The 21895-nt window shown below is 37.4% G+C and overlaps 1 protein-coding gene across 1 annotated transcript in view; it reads right to left on the bottom strand.

The window, feature by feature from the left end:
* Positions 1-21895, bottom strand: part of LOC102807664 (mitogen-activated protein kinase kinase kinase 4-like) — a 320941-nt gene that overhangs the window by 47734 nt on the left and 251312 nt on the right. Inside the window, exon 19 of the mRNA XM_085505174.1 lies at positions 17578-17697. Within this exon, the coding sequence (XP_085361300.1) occupies positions 17578-17697 (120 nt within the window). The remainder of the gene's footprint in view (positions 1-17577; positions 17698-21895) is intronic.

Raw genomic sequence — 21895 nt, 5'->3', positions numbered from 1 at the left:
GTTGAAATTGCTCCGAATGTTATTTGGCGTCGTCACATTGATCAATTGCAGAAATCAAATATACCTGTGACTCTCATTACTGATCAATATGACATTAAGAGGCCATCAACTTCAGAATTAAATATGTCACCAAGTGAACAACCATCATCTTGTGACACTGACAGCGCAGCAATAGATCCAACAGAGAACAAACCAATACCATCCACATCACATCCAACAATTGCTATTTCACCACCAGCAAGCAAGCCAGAGAAAGAAAGACGTTATCCCACCAGACTACGTAAACCACCTGATAGATTAGATTTGTAAAAAAAAAAATTACCACAAGTGATTGTATGGAGTAATGGCAGAATAATCCATATATAATCACTAGAAGTCAGAATAGTCTACCTCTGTCTTCTTTTTGGCAATAGGAAGTTAATTTAAGAATTTTGAAATATTGTTCAAATTTATTGTTACCTCGAATTTCACTTGTTCGTTTTTATTCTCGAATTATTTATTAAATATTTGAACCAACCTAACCAACTGGACAACAGAATTAGTAGGGACGAATGTAATGTACTTTACTATGCAAGTTAATTTGACAACAGCGCCCTCTACGTTACTTGGTAACTATGCTATTTTTAGATTATGCTAATAAAGCTGTTCAGTACATGGCTGCCATTTTTGGATTGATTATTATGTAGTCTGCTGGTCAATTCTTTTAAATACACAGCACTTGGCAACTAATATTTGTCTGCTATTTAAGATGCACAAAATGAAAACAATGTGATCCACATTATTGAAGTTTATAATACTTACTGAAAATAAATTTGATCTGAGGTTTTCAGTCCAATTTATTAAGAGCACCTCTAATGAAAGTTCAACTTAAAATCTTATTTTTTTGAGATATCAGTAATAAGTCATTAATACCGAGAATAACACGGAAATATAACGCAACTCACCAAAAACAAATATGGCGCCACACACTAACATAACGACTCCAGTTCGACCCGAACGTCTTCGGAAAGCTCCGGAAATAAGGGACGTCCCATAGATAAAGTTCGCAGGGGGGAAAAGGTAAACCATAGTTATCAAACTCCACTCTATCTGTTTCTTTTATAAGGCGAGGTAACAGTTTATAAATTGAATAACACAAAGTCTTCAAATGTTCAATAGAAAATCGTTAACCCGAAACTTGAACAGTAACACAACACAACACAGGAACATAGTTGAAATTATAGTTTCTTAAATGTCCAAAACTCCTTCTTCCAGCGTCTTCATCAATTGTAGAGGAGATGCTCCTTTCTTAGTTAAACAGTCTGCCAACTGTTTAGTAGTGTCTGACCAGATCACTTCTTTCACCTGTTTACTTTCTACCAATTCTTTTATACCACTTATCTCAATTCTTAGTCTTTTCTCACTGACTAATTTGGTAGACCTAATTGCCTCATATAGAGATTTGCAATCTATTATGCAGGTAAGTGATAAAGTTTCTGGATCAGGTATTCCTGTAGTCAGTTCAGCATACAGAGTGGCAATGAATACGCCTGCATCAATGGCATCAGCCATTGCCAACGTCTCTCCTGCTAATGTGCTTCGGACAACCCGGCGGATTTTACGAGAGTTCCAACATATTGGTGAGAACTTTCCTGATTGTCCCCGTAAGAAAATAAGATACCCCTCTTGACTGCCACCATCTGGGAGGTTTCCCAAGGACGCATCGCTGAATACAATGAGAGATAGTTTACCCTCTCCCAGATATTGAAACTTCAGAGGCACCGATTCTGATTTGACTTTTCTGATCACTTTGTTAACATCAAGAAGTGCTCTTACTGTCCCGTCCTTGACTCGCGATGCTAAACTACATGCATCATACAACACATCTGGTCTACTTTGGTGCGCTATCCATAATATCTGTCCAATTTTTGACCTCATTAAATCTATCTCTTTGTCTGTAAGAGGGTGGTCCTTTTGCTTAGCTCTGGATTTGTCAATATGAATCTGTCTTAGGTTATCTGCATAATCAGTCTGATGTAGAGCTATTCCAAAATCTTCACTAACTAGCCCGATTCCTATGTATTGGAATGCACAACTATCTTCTTTACCTATGGAAAATTCAGTTCTCACTTGATCAACAATTGAGGATTCAAATTGTTTAGTACCGCCCCATATAAAATCATCAACGTGGCTTGCTAATATGCCAACGAGACAACCATACTTATCCATCCAGTAGAAAACTGCAGGGTCTACCTTTGACACTGTTGCACCTAATCTTCTCATCACCGACCTTACTTTCTGGTACCAGTGTAAAGATGCATCACCCAACCCATACACACATTTCTTAAGATGCCATATAACGTTAGTACAATTTGCCTCTTTGGGTGGCTGGATATATACTTCTCTTCCAATTTCTTGTCCTTGTAGGAATGCTGTTTTTATATCCATTGAATATGGCTTCCATTTATTCTGTGCTAACAGCGCCAGAATCAGTCTTAACGACTCCTTTCCGCAGGTGGGGGAATCTTTAAGTATCTGATTACTCTCCATTTCTTCAAATCCGCGTGCTACAAGTCTAGCCTTCATGGTTTGTACACCTTGCTCTGTAGTTTTCAAAGTGCACACCCATCTGGTCGATATGCACTTTTGACCATCATCTGGAATTTCCTCATAGACGGCATTTAATTTCCAGTTGTTCAATTCTTTTGATTTGGCCTCCTCAAATGACAAGTTCTCACAAACCAACACATCTTCGTCATTCTTGCTCTCATCATTACTGGTAGGATTTATCACTTGAAGTTCATTAGCTTGTGTTAGATCTACAGATTGTTTGACACCTTCTAGCTGTGTAGGTTTTAAGTATTCTAGATTATACCAGTTACAATATTTGCCAGTGACTTTGCCACCACGATTCAGTACCTTGGCAGTAAGTTGCTCACCTGTATCTTTGTGTTTATATGCTATGGTGTTGCCAGGCTTAATTGCCAGATAGGTATTGGTCGTGTCAGCAATTGTAGGACTAGGATTTTCATCAGGTTCTTCATTCCTAGTTTCCATATCATCATCTGGTTCCATATCTTGAGTCTTTGTCACAGCAGGAATACATGCATTTCTTTCAGTTTGTATGCCTTCATGTTTACCACTGTCTACAGACCAAATTTCTCTTTTTAATCTGCACTGATGAACTCTAACTATCATTCCAGCATGACGTACAAATATCACAGCACCATCACATCCTATTACTACTGCTGGTCCTTTCCATTCAGCAGCACCCGGCCTTTTGTAATAGACTTTGTCCCCCATCCTCACTGATTCTGTAGCAGGTCTTACTTGCTTCCTTAGTGCTCGTCTAATTCTTTCTGAACATTCAGATTCTGTAAATATACGTCTCGCATTGTACAGACCAGAAATGTGTTTAGCCACAACTTCACTTGTTGTCATCCCTTCTAGAGCAGGAGGTTCATCAACTAGTGTAGAGGGTAGATTTGGGTTTTTTCCATAAACAAGTTGATATGAACTATATCCGTGTACATTACACAAACTATTCTTTGCTGACAAAGCCCAGCTAAGCGCCGTCTCCCAGTCCAAACTTTTTTCTGACTTAACTTTTCTCAGAATTTCTGTTAACGATTGGTTGTGTCTCTCCAGAAGCCCATTGCTCCATGGACTGTAAGCTGCAGTAGTTTTGAACTCAATGTTAAAATTCTCACACATGTCCATTACCTCCTTATTGTTAAACTCACCACCATTGTCGCTGAACAATCTCCTTGGTGCCCCATGAATGCTAATCCAATGCTGGATAAAGTTCTGTACAAAAACAGAAGGTTTCTTACTGGTAATTATGGATCCAGCACTAAATCTAGAAAACTCATCTATGATGTGTAAATACCATAGGTTACTTTCTAACTCATGCAAATCGACAGCTACAGTCTCGTTAAAATCAGAAGCTAATGGAAAACCAACTGCAGGCTTGGGAGATTGTTTTTTATATTTGAAGCACACTTCACAGTTGTCAATCACTTCCACCAGATTCTGAAAGACATTTTTATCTTTTGTGCCAGCATTCTCCAATAATTTTCTTAATCGTTCTGCCGAGGCATGCCCAAATTGGCGGTGCAGTTTTACCAGGATTTTCTTTTGATCCACTCTGTTTATATTCTCACCAATCAGTACCATTTCACTTTCAGTCACCTCAGGCTCTGTATCATCAGCCATCAAGGCCATAGCTTGTTGATCAGTAATTTTGTTCTCTTTGAATTTTCTGATGTCAACACAATAATGTCCGCTTGATGTGAATTCTAGTTTAACAGGCTCTTTGAACATTTCTGCTTTGTCGTTGCAAATATCTAATTTTGTCTCAGCTCTCTTTAATGATGTTTTACTCAGCAACAGAGGTATATCTACATCTACCACTTCTGTATCAATCTTGCAAATATTGTTTCCTATCTTTGCCGGTAGTATGACATTTTCCTTTGAAATTATCTTCTTACCATCACCAAATTTGAAGGCTTTATTACTGCATTTCCTGATAACCGCCTTTTTCTGTATGGTGTCGAGATCATCCACATAATTTTCCAGCCATTTCCTTCCACACACAGTGCGTGTACATGCAGTGTCAATTATAGCACACCCAAATGACTCGGTCATTAAAATCTCATTATCAGGCTGTTCTTTAGTAAGTAAAGTTATATTACATGTCTCATTAATCGGATCATTCTCTTGAACCATGCATGCCTTTTGTTCATCTTTGTCTGGGCAATTCTTAGCCCAGTGGAATACTGACTGGCAGACCATGCATCTGGTTCTCTTCCCATATCTATCCAATGGATTTGTACCTCTAGGGGTTTCCGAGTTATCCGAATTTCTGTACTTTCTGGGTTGCTTATATGATGGAGAGGCCTTTTTGCCACTGGAGAACTTGGAATTATTAAATCTTTCAGTGACATATGCCGATTCCTGTTTTATCGTGATGCCAGAGGCGCAATTCCCGCTCAAATCACTTTCCCCAGTCACGTGATCCCCGGAAAAAATTCTCTTCAAGGCCGATTTCATTGATGCAAACTTTAAATCAGACGCCGCTGTTAACACCATTTGCCTCTCGGTCTTATCTAATTGGGCTTTATCCAACAGCTTGAAGGCAAGAACAGCATCGGGAAGGGTCATTTGGTACTTTTGACATTGGGTATACAGTCGTTCGTACTCAACGATAAATTCCGCCATCGGCATGTTTTCCTTTCTTCCGTAAGACTCAAATTTTGAATAGGCATCGTACGCAAGATCGACTGTTTCTTTCATAAATAAAGAATCCAGTTCTCTAAGCAAAATATCCAAACCATCTTCCTTATTAAGCTCACTTACTTCTATATCAAGCGCCTTCGCTTTGGCTTGGCCAGTGAGTGACAGAGTTACCGCTAACGCCTGTTTCTTTTTCTCGATGTCGGTCATCAGTCTCCATATTTTAACTTCATTTTTCCATGTTTCGTAAACCGCATCGGAAGCAAACACGGGTGGATTCTTGTAATTATTTGCCATGTTTATGCTCTGCTACTATTTAATAAGTCATTAATACCGAGAATAACACGGAAATATAACGCAACTCACCAAAAACAAATATGGCGCCACACACTAACATAACGACTCCAGTCCGACCCGAACGTCTTCGGAAAGCTCCGGAAATAAGGGACGTCCCATAGATAAAGTTCGCAGGGGGGAAAAGGTAAACCATAGTTATCAATCAGAAGTTGACTAATAATGTTTAGATAGTTACCCGGTACCGTTAAAATCCTATTATAAACTGCATACCTAATAGTAACCGCACCCCTAATTTCAGCTTCAGTGTTTAAGAGTTCTCAACAAAAATTGAAAACATGAAAAGTACCTATTACTTACCGCACCCCCAATTCAACAAGACCGTGACTAATCCTATTCATTTGTTTTGACAACGTGCCTAAAAATATTCACACCTCTTTATTGTTCAGTAGTGTTAGGAAGTCAAACATGCAGTGAAACTGCTTTTGTTCTTGCAACAACTTTTGTCAATACTTCTTATAGATACGTCCGTGTGTCAGAAGTTTTGTTATCACCGAAAAACTTTTAAATTCTTTTTCAATGCTCAGTTTATCTTTCCAAAACAACTAATTTCTTGATTTAAACAAAAAGTCATGTCGTTTTCCCATGGAAATCAAAGCCAAACGATCGCACTACATTATCGGTAAATCGCTTTCGTGTTTCGTTCACCATGAAGTCGGTGACCTGTCATTAACATATTTAAATGAACTAAGGTAATTTGAACACGTGGGCACCATCCAGCATTTTGATTGGTTAATTAGTGACCTACCTATCCGGTCAAAGTAACGTCTCGTGTGCATTCAAACTACATGGCGGATGTCGTATCGCATCGATTGTTTGTGACCGAAATAATTCGTTTACGGTGAAACTAAGTTGACTTTTACTTGCATTTGATAACAATTCAACAAATTTATTTTTCGTGCGTTATTATAATCACTACTGAGTAATAATCAACAATTTCAACACTTTGAAAACAAGTAAGTTATTCACTTGTGAGCCGGATTGCGTTACCGTACCCACAGTACCGTACTTTTTTAGTGCCGTACCATGATTATTTTCTACTAAGCAATGCATTAATGTTTGTTTTTATTTGAAACTCCTGTGAGAATATAATTTCCGTTACGAAGAAAATAAAAAAAATAAATGCATATTACATTAAATATACTGAGTATTTTTTTTTTCATGTGAACAGTTTTTGTGACATGACACTTATCACTCTTCCCTGACATCTAAATAGGAGTTACGCTTATATTCAAAAGATTGTACGGTGTTTTGTTTGTTTTGTGCAAGTGATGTGGGGAACAAGTCATTGTCAATGACACGTCCCCGTTCCGTTCATATTTGAGTGACATATACATTCAAAGCAGATCATGACCGAAATGCACCTGCATATGTACAACACATTGTGCTAAATCTGAACAAAATCCATCTATGCATGACTGAGATCCGGTTCTGGAATTGTGAAAATACGTGATTTTGATGCATTTTCGGCCTTAAAATGGCCATCATTCCACTATTGTTAAGCAGATCATGAAACAAATGCACATATCTATTTGTGACATGATGTACCATGTGTGTGTGAAGTTTGAACTTGATCAATCCAGACATGTCTTGGATACGGATCCAGAACTGAAATCTTTAACAAAATGGCCGCCAGTCGGCTATTTCGAACTTGATCCGAAAAAAAAAAAAGACGTGCATCAAGGTCCTATTATGTTTAATGTATGTACCAAATTTGAACAAAATCCATCCATGCATAACTGAGATACGGGTCCGGAATGGTGAAAATGTGCGATTTCAATGCATTTTCGGCCTTAAAGCGGCCCCCATTTGGCTATCATTAATGAGATCATGAAACAAATGCACATACATATTTGTGACATGATGTACCTTGTGTGTGTGAAGTTTGAACTTGATCAATCCAGACATGTCTCGGATACGGATCCAGAACTGAATTCTTTAAAACAAAATGGCCGCCAGTCAGCCATTTCGAACTTGATCCGGAAAAAAAAATGACGATTTCAATGCATTTTCGGCCTTAAAGCGGCCGCCATTTGGCTATCGTTAATGAGATCATGAAACAAATGCACATACATATTTGTGACATGATGTACCTTGTGTGTGTGAAGTTTGAACTCGATCAATCCAAGCATGTCTCAGATACGGATCCAGAACTGAATTCTTTAAAACAAAATGGCCGCCAGTCGTCCATTTCGAACCCGATCCAAAAAAAAAAATGACGTGCATCAAGGTCCTATTATGTTTAATGTATGTACCAAATTTGAACAAAATCCGTCCATGCATAACTGAGATCCGGGTCCGGAATGGTGAAAATGTGCGATTTTGATGCATTTTCGGCCTTAAAATGGCCGCTATTCAGCTATCGTTAATCAGATCATGAAAAAAATGCATGTGCATATGTCCCATATAATGTGTGATATATGAGTGAAGTTTGAATTAATCAGTCCATGCATGTTCGAGATACAGGTGATCACGAACGGACGGACGGACGCACACAGGGCAAAACATAAGTCCCCGTTTTCGGACTGCGTCCGAACGGGGACTAAAAAAGGACCACGTCCATTAAGTGATGGCAAAATGTACGTAATGGAAACCGCACCCCGATCTTGAGCTGTTGATCCCAATTTTTATTTGATACATTGTAATATAAACCGCAGTTTATGATAGGATTTTAACGGTAATATGCACATTTTTCAACATTAAAATAATCATGTCTTTGGATTACCCCAGATCATTTATGAATCAAATTTCAATACATTGTGTTGGTTATGCACTCAAATACCAAGTCTTATTGCAACTTCAACCCAGAACTAATTAGGTCTGTGCATTGTTCTCATAGCAGGCACATATGTACCAAGTTTCAGTACAATTAAACATCGGAGAGAGCTGAAAATTAAATTATTATGCAATTTAGAAAGATTCATTAAAATAAGATAGTACTTGAGATTTGGATGGAAAGGCTGAAAACTGACTAATTATTATGGAAATAAGATAGTTATTATGCAGGGATTTTGATGTAAAACTAAGAAGGTCTGTGCAATGTTGTGACCATCTAATGTGCCAAGTTTTGTCAAAATTCAATGAGTTGTTCTTAAGAGATCAGTGGAACTGTAATGAAACAGCTAAAAATTACTTAATTATCGTGCATATTAATTAAACCAAACCCCATCAAATCTGTGCACTAGCCTAGAGCATCAGCAACTATGCTTCACTCACTAATGTACATGTATCCAGTAAATATATGTCACAACGTAGTCACTCACCAATGTATCCAGTCAATATATATCACAATGTCGTCACTCACCAATGTATCCAGTCAATATATATCACAATGTAGTCATTCACCAATGTATCCAGTCAATATATATCACAATGTAGTCACTCACCAATGTATCCAGTCAATATATATCACAATGTAGTCACTCACCAATGTATCCAGTCAATATATATCACAATGTAGTCATTCACCGTTGTATCCAGTCAATATATATCACAATGTAGTCATTCACCAATGTATCCAGTCAATATATATCACAATGTAGTCATTCACCAATGTATCCAGTCAATATATATCACAATGTAGTCATTCACCAATGTATCCATTCAATATATATCACAATGTAGTCACTCACCAATGTATCCAGTCAATATATATCACAATGTAGTCATTCACCAATGTATCCAGCCAATATATATCACAATGTAGTCATTCACCAATGTATCCAGCCAATATATATCACAATGTAGTCATTCACCAATGTATCCAGTCAATATATATCACAATGTAGTCACTCACCAATGTATCCAGTCAATATATATCACAATGTAGTCATTCACCAATGTATCCAGTCAATATATATCACAATGTAGTCACTCACAAATGTATCCATTCAATATATATCACAATGTAGTCACTCACCAATGTATCCAGTCAATATATATCACAATGTAGTCACTCACCAATGTATCCAGTCAATATATTTCACAATGTAGTCATTCACAATGTATCCAGTCAATATATATCACAATGTAGTCACTCACCAATGTATCCAGTCAATATATATCACAATGTAGTCACTCACCAATGTATCGTCAATATATTTCACAATGTAGTCACTCACCAATGTATCCAGTCAATATATATCACAGTGTAGTCATTCACCAATGTATCCAGTCAATATATATCACAATGTAGTCACTCACCAATGTATCCAGTCAATATATTTCACAATGTAGTCATTCACAATGTATCCAGTCAATATATATCACAATGTAGTCACTCACCAATGTATCCAGTCAATATATATCACAATGTAGTCACTCACCAATGTATCGTCAATATATTTCACAATGTAGTCACTCACCAATGAATCCAGTCAATATATATCACAGTGTAGTCATTCACCAATGTATCCAGTCAATATATATCACAATGTAGTCACTCACCAATGTATCCAGTCAATATATATCACAATGTAGTCATTCACCAATGTATCCAGTCAATATATATCACAATGTAGTCATTCACCAATGTATCCAGTCAATATATATCACAATGTAGTCACTCACCAATGTATCCAGTCAATATATATCACAATGTAGTCACTCACCTATGTATCCAGTCAATATATATCACAATGTAGTCATTCACCAATGTATCCAGTCAATATATATCACAATGTAGTCATTCACCATTGTATCCAGTCAATAATTATCACAATGTAGTCATTCACCAATATATCCAGTCAATATATATCACAATGTAGTCATTCACCAATGTATCCAGTCAATATATATCACAATGTAGTCACTCACCAATGTATCCATTCAATATATATTACAATGTAGTCACTCACCAATGTATCCAGTCAATATATATCACAATGTAGTCATTCACCAATGTATCCATTCAATATATATCACAATGTAGTCACTCACCAATGTATCCAGTCAATATATTTCACAATGTAGTCACTCACCAATGTATCCAGTCAATATATATCACAATGTAGTCACTCACCAATGTATCCATTCAATATATATCACAATGTAGTCACTCACCAATGTATCCAGTCAATATATATCACAATGTAGTCACTCACCAATGTATCCAGTCAATATATATCACAATGTAGTCACTCACCAATGTATCCAGTCAATATATATCACAATGTCGTCACTCACCAATGTATCCAGTCAATATATATCACAATGTAGTCATTCACCAATGTATCCAGTCAATATATATCACAATGTAGTCACTCACCAATGTATCCAGTCAATATATATCACAATGTAGTCACTCACCAATGTATCCAGTCAATATATATCACAATGTAGTCATTCACCGTTGTATCCAGTCAATATATATCACAATGTAGTCATTCACCAATGTATCCAGTCAATATATATCACAATGTAGTCATTAACCAATGTATCCAGTCAATATATATCACAATGTAGTCACTCACCAATGTATCCAGTCAATATATATCACAATGTAGTCATTCACCAATGTATCCAGCCAATATATATCACAATGTAGTCATTCACCAATGTATCCAGTCAATATATATCACAATGTAGTCACTCACCAATGTATCCAGTCAATATATATCACAATGTAGTCATTCACCAATGTATCCAGTCAATATATATCACAATGTAGTCACTCACCAATGTATCCATTCAATATATATCACAATGTAGTCACTCACCAATGTATCCAGTCAATATATTTCACAATGTAGTCATTCACCAATGTATCCAGTCAATATATATCACAATGTAGTCATTCACCAATGTATCCAGTCAATATATATCACAATGTAGTCACTCACCAATGTATCCAGTCAATATATTTCACAATGTAGTCATTCACAATGTATCCAGTCAATATATATCACAATGTAGTCACTCACCAATGTATCCAGTCAATATATATCACAATGTAGTCACTCATCAATGTATCGTCAATATATTTCACAATGTAGTCACTCACCAATGTATCCAGTCAATATATATCACAGTGTAGTCATTCACCAATGTATCCAGTCAATATATATCACAATGTAGTCACTCACCAATGTATCCAGTCAATATATATCACAATGTAGTCATTCACCAATGTATTCAGTCAATATATATCACAATGTAGTCATTCACCAATGTATCCAGTCAATATATATCACAATGTAGTCACTCACCAATGTATCCAGTCAATATATATCACAATGTAGTCACTCACCAATGTATCCAGTCAATATATATCACAATGTAGTCATTCACCAATGTATCCAGTCAATATATATCACAATGTAGTCATTCACCATTGTATCCAGTCAATAATTATCACAATGTAGTCATTCACCAATATATCCAGTCAATATATATCACAATGTAGTCATTCACCAATGTATCCAGTCAATATATATCACAATGTAGTCACTCACCAATGTATCCATTCAATATATATTACAATGTAGTCACTCACCAATGTATCCAGTCAATATATATCACAATGTAGTCATTCACCAATGTATCCATTCAATATATATCACAATGTAGTCACTCACCAATGTATCCAGTCAATATATTTCACAATGTAGTCACTCACCAATGTATCCAGTCAATATATATCACAATGTAGTCACTCACCAATGTATCCATTCAATATATATCACAATGTAGTCACTCACCAATGTATCCAGTCAATATATATCACAATGTAGTCACTCACCAATGTATCCAGTCAATATATATCACAATGTAGTCACTCACCAATGTATCCAGTCAATATATATCACAATGTAGTCACTCACCAATGTATGCAGTCAATATATATCACAATGTAGTCACTCACCAATGTATCCAGTCAATATATTTCACGATGTAGTCATTCACCAATGTATCCAGTCAATATATATCACAATGTAGTCACTCACCAATGTATCCATTCAATATATATCACAATGTAGTCACTCACCAATGTATCCAGTCAATATATATCACAATGTAGTCACTCATCAATGTATCGTCAATATATTTCACAATGTAGTCACTCACCAATGTATCCAGTCAATATATATCACAGTGTAGTCATTCACCAATGTATCCAGTCAATATATATCACAATGTAGTCACTCACCAATGTATCCAGTCAATATATATCACAATGTAGTCATTCACCAATGTATCCAGTCAATATATATCACAATGTAGTCATTCACCAATGTATCCAGTCAATATATATCACAATGTAGTCACTCACCAATGTATCCAGTCAATATATATCACAATGTAGTCACTCACCAATGTATCCAGTCAATATATATCACAATGTAGTCATTCACCAATGTATCCAGTCAATATATATCACAATGTAGTCATTCACCATTGTATCCAGTCAATAATTATCACAATGTAGTCATTCACCAATATATCCAGTCAATATATATCACAATGTAGTCATTCACCAATGTATCCAGTCAATATATATCACAATGTAGTCACTCACCAATGTATCCATTCAATATATATTACAATGTAGTCACTCACCAATGTATCCAGTCAATATATATCACAATGTAGTCATTCACCAATGTATCCATTCAATATATATCACAATGTAGTCACTCACCAATGTATCCAGTCAATATATTTCACAATGTAGTCACTCACCAATGTATCCAGTCAATATATATCACAATGTAGTCACTCACCAATGTATCCATTCAATATATATCACAATGTAGTCACTCACCAATGTATCCAGTCAATATATATCACAATGTAGTCACTCACCAATGTATCCAGTCAATATATATCACAGTGTAGTCACTCACCAATGTATCCAGTCAATATATATCACAATGTAGTCACTCACCAATGTATCCAGTCAATATATTTCACGATGTAGTCATTCACCAATGTATCCAGTCAATATATATCACAATGTAGTCACTCACCAATGTATCCATTCAATATATATCACAATGTAGTCACTCACCAATGTATCCAGTCAATATATATCACAATGTAGTCACTCACCAATGTATCCATTCAATATATATCACAATGTAGTCACTCACCAATGTATCCAGTCAATATATCACAATGCACTCACTCACCAATGTATCCAGTCAATATATATCACAATGTAGTCACTCACCAATGTATCCAGTCAATATATATCACAATGTAGTCACTCACCAATGTATCCATTCAATATATATCACAATGTAGTCACTCACCAATGTATCCAGTCAATATATATAACAATGTAGTCACTCACCAATGTATCCAGTCAATATATTTCACAATGTAGTCATTCACCAATGTATCCAGTCAATATATATCACAATGTAGTCACTCACCAATGTATCCATTCAATATATATCACAATGTAGTCACTCACCAATGTATCCAGTCAATATATATCACAATGTAGTCACTCACCAATGTATCCAGTCAATATATATCACAATGTAGTCACTCACCAATGTATCCAGTCAATATATATCACAATGTAGTCACTCACCAATGTATCCTGTCTATATATATCACAATGTAGTCATTCACCAATGTATCCAGTCAATATATATCACAATGTAGTCACTCACCAATGTATCCAGTCAATATATATCACAATGTAGTCATTCACCAATGTATCCAGTCAATATATATCACAATGTAGTCACTCACCAATGTATCCAGTCAATATATCACAATGTAGTCACTCACCAATGTATCCATTCAATATATATCACAATGTAGTCACTCACCAATGTATCCATTCAATATATATCACAATGTAGTCACTCACCAATGTATCCAGTCAATATATATCACAATGTAGTCACTCACCAATGTATCCAGTCAATATATATCACAATGTAGTCTCTCACCAATGTATCTAGTCAATATATTTCACAATGTAGTCATTCACCAATGTATCCAGTCAATATATATCACAATGTAGTCATTCACCAATGTATCCAGTCAATATATATCACAATGTAGTCACTCACCAATGTATCCAGTCAATATATATCACAATGTAGTCACTCACCAATGTATCCAGTCAATATATATCACAATGTAGTCACTCACCAATGTATCCAGTCAATATATTTCACAATGTAATCATTCACCAATGTATCCAGTCAATATATATCACAATGTAGTCACTCACCAATGTATCCATTCAATATATATCACAATGTAGTCACTCACCAATGTATCCAGTCAATATATATCACAATGTAGTCATTCACCAATGTATCCAGTCAATATATATCACAATGTAGTCACTCACCAATGTATCCATTCAATATATATCACAATGTAGTCACTCACCAATGTATCCAGTCAATATATATCACAATGTAGTCACTCACCAATGTATCCAGTCAATATATTTCACAATGTAGTCATTCACCAATGTATCCAGTCAATATATATCACAATGTAGTCACTCACCAATGTATCCAGTCAATATATATCACAATGTAGTCACTCACCAATGTATCCAGTCAATATATATCACAATGTAGTCACTCACCAATGTATCCAGTCAATATATATCACAATGCATATTTGCATATACACAGTCAGTATACACTCTCTGTATCCACCAGACCACGCTCCTAATCTAACAAGTCATGAATGACACTGCCTTCGCTAGTTGTCATTCTAAAGTTGCATGGACATAAATTGGCAAACGTGATTTCTATGGCATTTTCAAGTTTATACCACTCTCCATCCAGGTCAGCATTATTCTCAGCAAGAAAACCAGATAGCACCAAACCAGTACAACAGGTAAAATGACAAGGAAGTATACAAATCAGATCTGCAAATATGTCAGTGTTGTGTCTGTTTGGATAAACTAGTTTGTGGCCCTGGATTAGTTTCAATATCTCTAAAAAGGACAAGATTACTTCTCATATGACAATGATACAAATAAAGTGCAAAAATCCAGAAAAATATTATCAAGTTTTTATTATCATACATTAATATTAACAAATCGTGTGAAACTTTATGTACAGAGAAACACATATTTATGCTTTGGTTGACAGAACTTCTTAAAGTAAAAAAAAAGAGGACCTGCAAAACTTTATACAATTGTCGGACACGCAGTGAATAGTACCGGTATGTTTTTGTAATACATGCAGTTTCAGTGGCTTTGCTGTCTGAGAAAAAAAAATCTGCCTATGCACCTGAAAAAACATTTAGCCCAAAGTAAGTAGAGGTTGTAGCAAAAGTGCTCCCATTGGCTGTTAGATTTAATTAAAAAAGATATTTGAGTCTTTTTAGTACGAAAAAATATTACTTAATAAATTTATACCAGCCAGAAAGAAATTGCAGTTCACACTGTACTATTTTAAACATGTTCTACCAAAGTCTAGGATGAACTAATTCAACAGTCTGTTTCCACTCTACAAAGTTGTCAAATTAATATTTACGGGATTAAGAATGTGCAAAAAGCCACTTGAGCTGAACCAAATGGATGCCAAGCTCTCAAAAGAAATAAAAAAATAACTATTGAGAAAAATACAAACAAATTTAATATAAAAGCAGATAGAAGTGCATAAAAAACTAATCAGCAGAGGAAGTGATCATGTTACCTAAGTGTATATCAAATTTCCATTGAACTGGATTGCATTGTCTCAGATTGGCTGCTAATTTACATATTAATTTGCATACTAATTAACATATTGTAGTTGTATTAAAATATTATATAAAATAATATTTGAAGTTTTGAAAAAAAAATTATGACTATTAAGTCAACATCATTAAAATTGAGGATTACGTGAATTTGACCCCCTTCCTAATATTGTTTCACATATCCCTTAAAAACATGGCCATCGTTAAATCCATCTCAATCGAGGTCCGTAATTTATTTTCCTGCTCATAATGGAGATAAATTATGGTAGCTAAACATTGAAATTGCCACCCTGACTTCAGTACCGAAATAAATAGCTGATTGGGAAAATGTGTCTCTGTTGACAGAGGTTCGATTTACCGATAAACTTCAACACCGCATGGAGCATGGAGGTCCCAGTCACGAGTGCAGTAACGCACTCGGGTATCATATTTACTTCAAAGGTAATTTAAAAGTGATGATAGATTCATTGATATTGAATTACAGTACTTTTCAATTTCATCATTGCTTTCAAGCAGTCACGGTTGGCCGAACTTGACTTGTGTTTTCTCGATAATTCTAGTCTAATATGTTGTAACGAAACCAAGTTTCAATCTGCTAGCAATCTGCTGCTAGCCAATGAACACCGGAAATAGCAATCGTACATAACAGAATCACGATCAGCGTGTTCTAAACTTTTACGTTTTTATTATTCCAGTATTTTATATGCCAAACGTTATTCCCAAGCCTCCTAAATGACGAGATAAACTTTTGATTTACATGTTTCATAACCAGTTCTTGAACTAATAGCAGGACTGTTTTTCTGGCAAAGTGTGACACTGTGCGAACGCTAGTTTCTTACTAAAGTCAGGACACAAAAGGATAAATCAAAGTTCATAATAAATACCATAAGCACAATGTCTTACCTAAGAAAGATACAGTCCCGCAATACAATATCCTCAGCCGAAATCGATGGCGATTTCCTCAGCGGTTAGCGGTTAGACTGGCGCATGCGCAATACGGTATGCCAGTTCTCTTGGGAGTTGTCATTAAAACTCGGATTTTTACGGCAAATTTCGGCACTTGTACAAGTAAAATGTTGAAAATCACAGAAAAATACAATGAAACTTTGGCGAATCAAAAAAATACTTGGCGTGCATATGTATGGCATTGAGAATTACATTTGCACCAACTTGGAAAAAAGCAGAGCATATCAAAGTTATAAGAGGTAAAAGACAGATGAACGAATGAACGGACGGACGGACGGACAGAACCCAATCTATAAGCCTTCGGCAGACTTCGTCTGCGAAGGCTAATAACCACACCCTATCCTAATCTGAAAGTGAATTCCACATAACACAACTCACCTGCTGTGCCCATGAAAGTATTTATTTCACCCAACATAGTTGAAGGTTTTTTAAGTTTTGTAGAACATCCAAAATCACCAAGCTTGACATGACCATCAGAGCACAGAAATATGTTAGCACCTAAACAGACAAAAAAATTCACATTATAAATAACAATATTTAAATTGAACGCGAAGAAAATACCTCCAGTTATGGTGGATAAACATTCCTCTGCAGAAAGAACATGGTGATTATTGCAAAAGAGCATGCATTAACAACAAATAAATATATAACTACAAATAGCCAAATGTGACAGTCAATGTGCAATCCATTGACCCAAAAATGTAGTGAGGTATCTGAGCTCCCACAGATGTTTTCATCCCAATCATCCAGTCATTGGCTGAGGTAACATGAGGGCTATGCCCTCCAGATTGTGTTGAGATGATTGACCAAAAGACTGAAAATAGATTGGAGTGACTATTTTCATCTTCAGATGAGTCAAATGTTGAAATCTCCCTTGTCGGATTGTACTGCATTGATAGGATAGTGTATAACACTATAATATTACTAACATGCACAGATTTACACTGAAACCTTACGAGACATTCAATCGAAGTTAAACTGTAAATAGCTCCCGTGTGAACAGAGCAAGTATTATAAAGGTATAGGCTTTGCATAATACGTGAATGTAGGTCGATCCATACTTTTACCAAATATCAATAAAATTGATCAAGATGTCTGAGAAACTATGACATATACGGAAACACTAGATTTTGATATGGGCATTTTGAAAAAACATGTGAGGACACTATACTTGTAAAGAAAGGGCACTGTGAAAGTTAAGTGCAATAGAGACAAAATCTAAATTAGACAGAGGGTTCTCTGAACCCGTCTATTCACATAGTTCATACCCACCATAGACTCCGGTCAGTCAAAATGACTATTTTGAACTAATCAGTGATTCTTTTCCTTTACATCACAAACCATGTGACGAGGCCATGTGGCAGCACCATTATGGCTGGATATTCACTCTGGTGAATAATCACTCAACACCTTAGTTGAGACCCAAAGAGGGTGGTGTCTTACCTTGACTGTGTTGTCCCTGGAGCAAGAAGCCAAAAATGCTGCTATGGTGACAGGGTTTGATGTGCCCGAGAAAGCTAGACACAAACCATAATTTAGGGGGTAATATGCTTTGAAGTAAAGGCCAAAACAGTTCTGCATGAGGGCATAGGTCGAAAAGTGGGACCTGGAAGCTTCCAGGGAGTGCTGATGTTAGAGAAATCTGTCCACAAAAATGCATCGTCTATATGCAGGGACCCTTGTGGTTGTTGGTTCTGGGTCAGCAATCAAAGTCTGACCCGCTACGGCAGGACCCAATCTAAAAAGACCCTCCTCAATGGATTGGGTGTCTCTAAGGTTGTAGTTGATAAAGACGTTCTGCGTTCTCCAGAAGCTTGCCCTCAATATGTGCTCGAGGGGGCGCCTGACGCTAGCACTAGTGAGTTAGCAAGTGCACAGACCTCATGCGCTCATACTTGGTGTCTTTGCAAGCTGTGTCGAGGAAGTTAAAGTATTATAGACCTCTCATACAGTTGCAGTAATCCACCTGGTGATGGAAGACAGGGAGGCCAGCCTATCTGCCTGCCTGGGCCGTAACACAAAGACATGTGCTTGGCACCCCGTCCTGAATCCTTAGTATGGTTTGGGTAGCAACTCCGTGCACAAACAGGGCAGTGAAGCAATTCCTCCTGACCCTCCAGGCCGGCAAAATTTGACAGCCAGGAGATGACGATCAGGTGAGGATCGTGTCCTGGGATTTGGTTCTTGGTGAGAAACCAGTGAAAAAAAAATCGTGTCTTTAGCACAACTTGATTGTCCATAACGGCGGTACATCGTTCGAGAAGGACAATGCCACCAGCTCTGGCCAACGCCTACCTGAGACGTCAAAATTTTGAATAGTGCTGATCGAAGAGGCTCAAAGGGTGGTCTGCTTAGAGCAGACAACACAACCGACTAATCCTAGTTGGGCAGTTTCCTTGTACAGGGTCTCAGCCACTGATAGGGAAAGCAGTAAATAGTCTCCTAATAATAGGACAATCAACTAGTCTTGTTCCCAAAGCGTGTTCAATGGTGGGGGACAAGACCAACCTGTAGCCAACGATCGCTTCATAGGACAAATCCACTTTGTCAAACAGGTGGACGAAGGAGTCTGCTATCTGGCCAATAGAGCGATGGTATGGATCTATCTCCCTTCTGCTACTCCAATCAGTGTATGCTCGCAACCTAGAAATGTAGGCAGCATTCCCTGTTCACCCTGGCCAGGACGTTGGCAGCCCACTCAGATAAACCTTTTGTATGTCAACTGAGAGCCTCTATGCATGTAAGTGATACCCACTGGGTAAGTCCGAAAGCACTAATGGTGTTTCAACTAGCATTTCCAACAGAAGTAGAAACTAGACCTTGGTTGCTGCATTATGCCTCTGAGGACTCCAGAGTCCTGGGCACGCACAATAAAGCGCTCAAGCAACTCTGCCCTCAGGGCGTGATGGATCACCTCAGACTGAGCTGGCGAGAACGCCCATGGAACGTGGCTGTCCCCCTTTACTCGGTTTGCCAAACGGAAATTTGTGGTACTGGGGCCTGGGGAAGGAGCCATGGAATCCGGTTGGGGCATTTTGGTCTCATCCCACACTTTGGGGTCTGATCCTGAAACCACACCGACCAGGTAGCGTTTGGTCAAGCGGAAAATGTTGCATAAGATTTACTCCACCCGGGTGCCTTAAGCGTTACCTCCTCCGCTGCTGACCAACGTTCGCCCAAAAACACTGTTTGCGCATACTGCGCTCCACTCAGCACTCAGCCGTACAGGGGGAGACGTGCCGACTGGGTTGCTTTGAATCCCAACGCCCATGATCCCATAAGCGTTGAAGCAACGGAAAGTGGTTGCCTTAGGATCAAGGGTGGGGGTATTTACATCGTATCACTAGGATTGATGATACTCTGTATCATCCCAACTGCGTGGCTCACCGAGTCATTACGGATGGAAGACTCTGATGGACCGCCCGAGATACCGGCTGTATCCGACGCGAGTAAACTCTCTCCTTTCAACTTAAATATGTGAGAGAGAGCGTGTTCGAATGTACGTCTCATGACAGGGTCATTTCCCTCTTGGGACGCCCGTGGGTCGGTAAGAAGGGAGTCAAAACCGACAGCAGAGACCGGACTCATTGGTAAAATCCTTGTACCGTTACCGTGCGCCTAACCCTGGCTGCCAGCATCCCTGTTGTCATTCAGTGCCCGAGGTCCCGGAGGAGACCCGGTGCAACTAGCCTGAGCATCGACCTCACCCAAATCAGTGGGAGAGTCACAGCTGGAAACGGGGGGAATGTCTAATGTATGTTATAAGTTTGAACAAAATCCATCCATAAATGCCAGAAATGCTTAATATTTGATGATTTTTTTAGCACAAAAATAGCCACCATTTGGCCACTTTGAAAAGGATCGTCAAACCAATATATCCATATATCTATGACATGATGTATAATGAATATTAAAAATTTGAACATACTCAGTCAAAACAAGTCAGACATAGGGCACAAGAACCTCATTCATTAAAACAAAATGGCCGCCAGTCGGCCATTTTGAAACTAATCTGAAAAACAAAATGATGTGCATCAAGGTCCTATAATGTCTAATGTATATACCAAGTTTGAACAAAATCCATCTGTAAACAGCCAAGAAAATTGATTTTTATGATTTTTAGCACAAAAATGACCGCCATTCGACCATCTTGAATCAGATCGTAAAACAAAATGATGTGCATCAAGGTCCTATAATGTCCAATGTATATACAAGGTTTGAACAAAATCCATCTGTAAACAGCTGGGAAATGCTTGATTTTGATGATTTTTAGCACAAAAATGGCCCCCATTAGGCCATCTTGAATCAGATCGTGAAACAAATTGACGTACATATGTATAATATCATGTATGATGTATGTGTGAAGTTTGATTGTGATTGGTCCAGGCATTTCTAAGATACAGGTCCGGACGCACACACAGACGCACACATGCACGCACAGACACACGGAGGTCAAAAACATAAGTCCCCGTTTTCTGACTGCGTCCGAACGGGGACTAATAATAATGGTCCTAAAATTGAACCCTGTGGAAACGCCATGTCGAATATTGACAGCATCCGACTTTTTATCCATCAAATACACAACTTGCTTTCTGTCAGTTAAATAAGAATAAAACCACACAAGGGAGATTGGAGAAATGCCATAAATTGAGAGCTTATTTAATAATACATGTTTATCTACCATATCAATCGCCTT

Source organism: Saccoglossus kowalevskii, chromosome 11 (assembly GCF_978046115.1).
Source record: "Saccoglossus kowalevskii chromosome 11, keSacKowa6.1, whole genome shotgun sequence".
Classification (NCBI taxonomy): Eukaryota; Metazoa; Hemichordata; class Enteropneusta; family Harrimaniidae; genus Saccoglossus; species Saccoglossus kowalevskii.
The sequence above is the reverse complement of the archived record's forward strand: the minus strand, read 5'-3'. Positions and strand labels throughout refer to the sequence as shown.